Source organism: Lactuca virosa, chromosome 1 (genome assembly GCF_052849685.1).
Source record: "Lactuca virosa cultivar CGN04683 chromosome 1, Lactuca_virosa_CGN04683_v6, whole genome shotgun sequence".
Lineage (NCBI taxonomy): Eukaryota > Viridiplantae > Streptophyta > Magnoliopsida > Asterales > Asteraceae > Lactuca > Lactuca virosa.
The window spans coordinates 103,138,494-103,147,360 of NC_136426.1; the positions used below are offsets into that span (position 1 = coordinate 103,138,494).

Consider the following 8,867-nt stretch of genomic DNA (forward strand, 5'->3'; position numbering starts at 1 on the left):
TGATGACTAGGCAATATTAACATCCATACCCTACTGATCTGTACATCATTCAATGAAAACTGTACATTCGATTGAAAGTATCCCATGAGATCCATTGGGTGTACACATTCCAAGAAGAACAAGAACAATAACTAAAAACTACACAAATTTTCTTCTACAACTTTCCATATTGCAAGTAATTTGACCCCAAAAACCCACAATCCATGATTAATAATAACTTCACTGGCGTCTTTTCCAGCTGAAAAAATTATGTTTATCTGCATTCTTTAAAAGATATCCATCTGTAGAATCTGAGCCACTCACTTCATTATCTGAGCCATTATCAGGAAGGAGTTTGATTCTGTTGGCGTTCTTGATCACCCAATCAGTGAATTCAGGCGAAGATGCCAGATCAGCAACTGATTCTCTGGTTGATTCCTCTGTGAATTCCTCCCATTCTTTCTTTGAGAACTTCTTTCTGTTTGGGGTCTTGTGAAACGTTGAGTAAAAGTCATGTTGACTTTCCGTTGACCCTCTACCTCCCGATGTGTTGTTCACCATTCCTTCATCAATTTAACAAATATATCCGTCAAATGTCTAAAATACCCTTATAAATCACAATCAGTACCTTTGACAGGAGAAGCAAATGAATTCATTGGAGCATTCCATGGACTAATCTTTTTTGGCCTTCTAAGAAACTCAGCACGCCCAATCTTTGGTGTTCGTTGACCACTCCTTTCCCAGAGCTTTGACTTTTTAGATTTTAACAAACCTCTACATGAAAATAACATCATCAAGATCCTGTAATTCAAACTAATCAACTACTTCTAATAAAAAAAATTAGAACTTACTGATGATTGTGCCACTTGATAGAAGTGATCATGTAGTATAGTGATATAGAAGAACCAACTGCTACCATTGCCAAAGGAGTGTCAATAGAGCTCTGTAATAAAGTAAAATAAAATTTTGATTTATACCATATAACATAAAGTATTTATGCAATAAGATGATTAAATCAATGAGATATCTGACCAAATAAATACATGTGACTGCAATCACACGCATTGCCCATTTGATAAATTGGGCTATGCCAATGTCCACGTCACCATCTTCTGAAATAACATAAGTGCGCACCAGCCAATAACCAAGTCCCGCTCCTAAAAGTATGATGGCAAGCAGCATAAATACGGAAACCTGTGAGTTTAGAGGGCACAATTGTAATTAGTTTAAAGTTTAGGGTTTAGAGGGCACATATGTAATTAGTTTCATATGTTCTTCACCTACTTGCCCAATTTTACGAAAGTATAAACAGCAAAAGACTTTAGGGTTTAGGCTTTGGGGTAACACTAATCTCCCAGCTATCTTTTGTTAAATGACTGTTTTGCCCTTGGACTAAACTCGGAAAAGACGGTATATGACAGGGACCAAATTTGTAATTTACTCATATTATTATTACTAGATTGTTTTCTAACTATAAGGGATGTTTAATAGTTTTGAATGTGTGGATTTAATCTAGTATATTTAATGCTTATTAAATTTAAAACAGATTATTGAAAAAATTTCAAATGTAAAATATATTTTTTATATAATTAATCAATTTCGTTTCCATTTTTTCTGAGAAAGTACTTACCGGATTCTGCAGCTCTTGACTGAGTCCAAAATTTGCAAGGATTGAATTGACAAACTCAGAGACATAATGAACAAGAAAAGAACCTGCACCAAGCTACAAAAAAAATAGAGAAAATAAAACAAAAAATAAAGATACATACACCATGGCCATAAATCATAAAACTCATGTTTTATAAAATGCAGTAGAAATGGATGCAAACTGCAGGGCACTTACCAATGTGGAATAAATACTTAAATAAAAGGCACTTTTTCTGCCAGTAGGCAATAATTTCATCCCCTGTGAATATCAAAGATGATATAGTTAGAAAAACAATTATGTAAATTAGTTCACAAAGAATTCTAGTTATAGATTAAAAACTTGATATTGATGTTTTTCTTTACAAAATAAAGTGACAAAAAAACACATGTACCTGATAAAGGATTATGAGAACAACAGCAAAAACTCCAATAGCCATAGAACTGGTATAGTAAAAGGGGACCCACGTGCTAACAATAGGTGCCAAGAATAATAAAGCAAATCCCACTGCAAGTAAGACATACCTCCATCCCTGTGACACTGCAAGAAACAAACATTTAAAACCTAATGTCAAAAGGTCACGTATAGAAATTGTTAAAAAATACACTATAACTTTTGCAAGAATTCCCAATTTTGGATAATTTGTGGAAATATAAAAGGAAATCCAAACAAACACCTGACCTTCATCAAGAGTGACAGTTACAGAGCCAGACACCCCACCAACAAACTTCACATCAACGAACTTTTGCTCAAATGGTGACATAATGGAACTCCATGAACCCTTTTTAATAAATCTCCAATCATCTTTTTCACATTGGCATAATCCTAGTGAAGCATTCCTGCATAATCATGAAAATTTCAAAGATAATGAAATGGAAAAAGAAAGATCAGTAAAACCTAAAAGACTCTTACTTACTGGTGGAAACATATCTGAATCTTGTTATGCCATTTATCAGGGATCACAACTGATGGAACCACTATTACTCGATATGCTTTGGCATAACTATGGAGTTTTATTCTTGATATGCCATGTATAGTAACACGTTCACAAAATGCAACATCTTTAGATCCTTGAGAAGAGACATGAATTTGTGTGGGGGTGACATCAACAGCCGGTTGTCCCACATCAATAGCTGAATTTGAAAATGAAGAGGGTAATTAGTATATGAAAGGATGCAAGTTTCTTGATATGCATCACAAATTCTTGAACATAAAACTAACATGTTAAAAATCATCAAGAAAACCCTAAACCTAACATCTTTATAAGCAATTTGACTACTTATATCAAAAGCTTTGATCAATCAACCGTTAAAAATAACATGTGACTTGATACAAAAATGTTAGTGTTGGATCAAGTAAATACAAACCCATTTAAATTATACAGAAGAATCACTAAATTTTCCTTTATGGAAGTAGATTAACTACTCAGAATCAAACTTTCATCACCCAACCACCATAATCACATGTGCCTCAATGCAAATTTGCGAGTGTAAGGGCAAGTTGAGAATCATGAAAAATACTATTTATATTTTATCTATTAAGTATTGTTTCTAATTCTCTTATCATATTGTGAACATTTCCTGAAAGACACAAAATTTTCAACAATGAAGACCGTGGTTGTCGCAAGTGATAGTGCCTTCTATTGAAGCTTGCAAAATAAAACAAAAAATACACATAAAAAATTACATCATGAACACCCTAAAATTGAGCATCTTTATAAGAAAATTTACTTCATACATTATACTTTAACCAATCACACCCACAACTGATACGTTTCTCGATCCAAACTTATCGATGTAAACCCAATTTACACAAAATACCAGTTCTGAGTGTACGTTTGTTCATACTATTCTTCAATTACTTTACTGTAATGATAAAATACCCAACAACGAGGAAAAAGGCGTACCTTTAAGTGGAAGAGGGACGTGATCAGAGCAAAACGAGAGCCAAAAGAATCCGTGCAACGTGAATAATAGGAAAAGCGTAGAAGTGGAACTAAGAGTGATCGTAGTTGCCATTATCGCCTCTGATTTTCCTTCGAAAACGAAGGGAGCGAGACGCTTTGAATTCGCCCAAATTTATGCATCGAATGGGCGTATGTATGTGTGCTTTCCTTCCCTCAAAACGCGAACGATTATTCGCACTAAGCCCCTGGCATTATGAAACTATTTCATAGAAGGACATTCGTTTTTGGTTATTGGCACATTACGTAAAATTCTTTCACTTGAAATGTCTAAATTGTCCCTAATATGTTTTTATCTGGACAAAAGCCCTATCATTTGAAAAAGTACCACGTAGTCGCCACATTTTTGCAACATTACATTGAAAAAAAATAGGAGGAATGGTGTGTCACATTGTTCATATATTAAAGTTTAATAATTCTTTTTTAACATTTGTAATTACTAGAAATTAAATTAATAATCAAATTTTCATTTAATGCATTGGGAGAAGTGGCATATTCCAACATACGAAATACAGTTGTGTATTTTTGTAAGGGAGTAAAACCTATTATACTTTTTTGCATATGCGCGTTGTTGAAAATATGAACATGCTTTCGTGACATCGTTGACTATACACTAAAACAAATGTAAGTGCATACGGAATTGACGTCGAAAAAAGTAGCCTTGAAAAAATCGTGTGCTCATTAAAATAATCGTGCATGAGACGTTGGTGGACAATTTCACGATTTTTTTGTATGTATCATTTATTTCTCTACCTTGCATTTTCGGCATCCTTCTGGTGTAGTGCTTCTATCTTAACTTCAACAAACTGAATAAGCTTTATGGTCGTTTCTACCACCAATTCAAAAACTCCTAAACATGAAGATGAAGACATCTTTAGATAGAAGAAAAAAAAGGCGCTTGAGTGATATAAAAAAGGTGTTTAAAGGTTGTATTTATAGAGTTTGAGAATTAAAAAAATAATAATAATAAAAGTAGTCATTTGATTGGTGTTGGGTGGATGATTAGATGGGGTCTCAACTCGGTAGAAATATGTCGAGTAGGGTTGCCAAGGTCGTGACGCGACGTGTGCCGAGGTCACGTTGACTATGCATAACTCCCTTCTGAACCACTTTGTGTAGCCTTATAGGATAGTTCAATTTAGTTTTATCTAAAACTAAGGTGTTGTTTGTTTTTTCGAAGCAAAATTTCATAAAGTATGTGAATCACCTCTGCAATCATCTGCAGCAGAAGAAGTGGACCAAACGGATGCAGCATGTAATAAGAAACATGTTTGTTTTTTTAACAGCTGCAGACTGCTGCAATAAACTAAAATTTAAAAAAACTAATTTTATGAACTGAAAATAGCTCTAAACATTGAAATTTTAATAATTCTAGTCTTAAAACATTAAAATAATACTAAAAAACATGAAAAAAAATAAAAATATAAAATTTCTAAAAAAAATGTAAAAGAAGCTATCAGTTTTATTCTAGAAAAAAAAAACTAATTTTAAAAAACATAAAAAAAGAAAATAAAAAAAATAAGAAAATATTACAAACAATGTCTATAAAGTTCGTAAAAGAATTACACATGTTAAAAAAGATGCAAACGAAACTGAAAATATTATTATCAGAAACGATAAAAAAAATTAAAAAAATCAAAGTTTTTTAAAAAAAAAAATTATGGAAACTATAAAAAGAAATTGTTTCAAATCCGTAAATCAAAGTTTAAAAAAAAAAGGTCAAAGTTTTTAAAAAATAAGTCATACCAAATTTCTAAAAAAAATCACTTGGAAAAATGAAAGCTAAAGAGGTTTAAAATTGCAAGTTAAGAGTTGTGCCGCACAGAACACGCGTAGAGATATTGTAGTGTGAAGCATTCCAAAAAAACAAACTGATGCGCATGTGCTGCGTCGCGCAGCAAAAAGTTATATAAATAGTTTTTTTTTTAAAACAAACAACACCTAAAACAATCCAAAAAAAAATATCAATTTTTCTCTTTAGGAAAAAAAACTATGATCAATTATTTTTTTTTGTTGTTTTTTGAGTTTTTTGTTTTATTTTTTTTAATTTTATTTTTTTTATTTACAGATAAAAAGAATGTAACTCATGAAAAATAATACAATAGTTTCATGTTTGTTATTTTGTTTTCGATGAAAATGTAAAGAAATATTAATTATTCTTTTTGATAACATGCTTAATCAATTAAGCTTATATCATAACATCTTTTAGAAATCTCGTTTCGATTTTGTTTTATGATGTAACGCCTCAATTCTCAGGTATTGATTTAAATAAGAATCATTTTGTTTCAAGGCCTACTCGACGAGTTGGTTGCCATACTCGTCGAGTAGCAACGGGTTGGTTCGCGTATTTAGTGGCCTACTCGCCGAGTCCAATAAGGGACTCGACGAGTAGGAGCTGGCAGATGAAACTCTAAATCCCGGGGTTTTGCACCCTATTTAAAGAAGCACAAGCCTCCTTTGGCCTCTTTACAGTCCATTGAGAGTCCAGAAAGGCCCTAACTTGAGTGTATGTGTATTCTTTGGAGGTTTAAGCTTGGAGGGAAGTTTTGGTGAAGGAATCACTTGGGGAAAACAAGCTAGTTGAAGCAAGAGCTTGTGGGTTTCAAGTTCTGCATCAGAAAGGGCTCTCTTGAAGGTATTAGATCGTTTTTCCCTTGGCTCATTTTCTCCTAAACCCTCTTGTGCATGAGTTTAGGAAAGGGTTCTTGTGTAGAAGCCAAGATCTGAAGTTGTAACTTCAGATCTGGACTCCCCTTGGCTTCTAGATTCATAAAGCCATCAGCCTTGTCTAGTCTGAGCCTTCTCCCAAGGATGTGACTTCATTGCAAGCTTAGTTGTGCCATTTTAGGGTCTTAAAGCCTTGCATGCACGTAAAGTTTGCAACTTTACGTGATAAGCATGCCTAAGGAAGTTGGATCTGCAATTTGGGGCCTTGGCATGGCTTAAAAAGTGTCTGCATGGTTAAAGGGCTGAAGGGACTCGGCGAGTCGCATAGTCGACTCGGCGAGTCATATGAAGATAGGCATTGAACTCGACGAGTTGGATGAACAACTCGGCGAGTCCGACGAAGATTGTCGTAGACTCGACGAGTTGGATGAACAACTCGGCGAGTCGGTTAATGTTTCCCCAAATTGATGAATGCGTGTGAACCTGTCGAGCTGCAAGATGGAAAACTCGACGAGTGGCCTGAGGGTTTCGATCGCGAACCATAGGGACTCGGCGAGTCACTTCGGGGACTCGGCGAGTGGACAAGTATCTCGAGGAACTCGGCGAGTAGCCGAGGGTACTCGACGAGTAAGGGTCAACATGGACTGTTGACTTTGACTTTGACCAGGGGTTGACTAGTTGACTTATGGGGTACCTTGAAAGGTTGAAAACTTACGAGTATGGTTCTATTATGATGATAGGAGGTGGAGTTTGTGGCCGTGATCTGAGAGTTGGAGTTCAGTTACCGAGCCGACTTTTGCAAGGTGAGTTATCCTCACTACATCAATAGGGTCTAAGGCACCAAGGTCGGCCCTTTAGTTGTTATCTTGGTTATGTTATGATATACGTGGTTATGATCTGATAGTTCGGTATCAGGATAGACAGTATGTTATTATGCTCTTATGATCCGTAGGGATTGGTATGTTAGTGACCTGCTAGGTCGGTGCTCTGGTTATGAGAGATTGCTAGTATTGATGATCAGTGAGATAGATATGTTTAATACCTGTGTATGCCAGTATATGTTAGTTATGCGCACATGATTATTTGTTTGACGTTCGGGTTGAGGCGGTCCTACTTTGTGCTGAAGGCCAACATACCCTACAAGCGGTCCGGAGAGACTGTAGGCTCGAGGAGGGCGGTCCAGTCATGCCAAAGGCTCGGGATAGACTCAATTAGATTGTAGGCCCTGCAGGGCGGTCCAGTCAGGCCGAAGGCCCAGTATGCATGTTGTTGATTATGTGTTACTGATATGGTATTATCAGTGTGGTATTGGTATTTTGGGGGTAGCTCACTAAGCTCTCGGGCTTACAGTTTCAGTTTATTGTTTCAGGTACTTCAGGAGATCATGGCAAGGCGAAGGCGTGACCGTACTGCTCCGCATCCTTATGATTTCGTTATTGGGACACTCTGATGAATAATATTTTGAAAACATTTTTGTAAAACACTATGTGGTTTTATGGTTGAAAAAGTTTAAATTTGACTTAAAATTTTTGGATGTTACAAGTTGGTATCAGAGCCTTGGTTTGAGTGAATTGGAGGAACACTCGTGTGAATCCAGTCTCAAATCAAGGAAATTTTTAGAATAAATTCTAAAGTGGTTTTCAAAATAAGGGATGGAGGATGCAGAGTGTACGATCAGCCGGAGCCAGTAAGTAGACCCCAAAATACCATACAGTTATTTGATATTATGATCTGTTAGAACAGCATGCTAGTGCTAGGCTATGGATCTTCAGGAATTGCATGATAGACTTGCCTGATTATATGATGCCTATTAGCCTATGGTTTCTTTTATATGGAATTGACATCATTACTGTAGTTGTTTAGTGTATGCATCACGGTTGTGCATAATCAAGATCTTATAGCCTGAGAATGTTTGATCCGAACTTAGGGTAGGATTGGATATTCGAAAGTCTATCGGGTCCAGCGTTATGTGTGGCTAGCATGCGCTAATGCTGCAGGGTTGGTGGAAGTTTCATGGATGGATGGGTCGGGAGAAGCCGTGAGGCCAGTTGTGAGATAGTTTCACATTCCTCTAGGAGTGAGGGTTGAGCGCTTGCTATGTTGATGTCTATTTTTAGGACGTTGTGATGATACTTGAGACAAATATGGGTAGGTGTGGAAGGTAGTATGGGCCCATACTACTGAAAGCACAGGACACATACGCGTAGCAAGGAAGTCACAACCCCTAGTGTTTGTGGGAATTGGTCTCCCGATATTATGATTGTTTATCTAACGTCTTCGGCATATTTTCAGTATGGTGATGACGAGACGCTTTACGACTGGATCCGGATCAGGATCAGGATCGGGGGGCGGAGGCCCGGATGAGCCTATAGCACCTGAGCCTGGTGCAGATAGGGACCAAGGAGTTAGATACCAGGATTCGGGAGATCCTACATGATGAGATTGTTGCTGCGTTTCGAGCGCAACTACCAGAGATGTTTGGGTCGATCAAGACTGCTATGGTCGAGTACTTTGATGAGCGTTATGCGGCCTTAGCAGAGACGGCTGCCGCTGCAGCCACGTCGGCTGTAACAACGGCAGGGGGTGGAGGAGGAGCCAGCCGGACTTTCCTGT

At 36.7% G+C, this 8,867-nt stretch overlaps 1 protein-coding gene across 1 annotated transcript; it reads right to left on the reverse strand.

Moving 5' to 3' along the window:
- Positions 1-16: 16 nt before the first annotated feature.
- Positions 17-3,762, reverse strand: LOC145154219 (uncharacterized). Its single transcript, XM_079075525.1, has 10 exons — positions 3,531-3,762; positions 2,541-2,757; positions 2,306-2,463; positions 2,019-2,164; positions 1,823-1,885; positions 1,610-1,702; positions 1,012-1,173; positions 831-922; positions 608-753; positions 17-542 (listed from the first exon to the last, which is right to left on the reverse strand). Exons 1-10 carry the CDS (start codon positions 3,640-3,642, stop codon positions 220-222), a joined length of 1,512 nt encoding a protein of 503 aa, XP_078931651.1. The 5' UTR covers positions 3,643-3,762; the 3' UTR covers positions 17-219.
- Between the last annotated feature and the right edge of the window lie 5,105 nt (positions 3,763-8,867).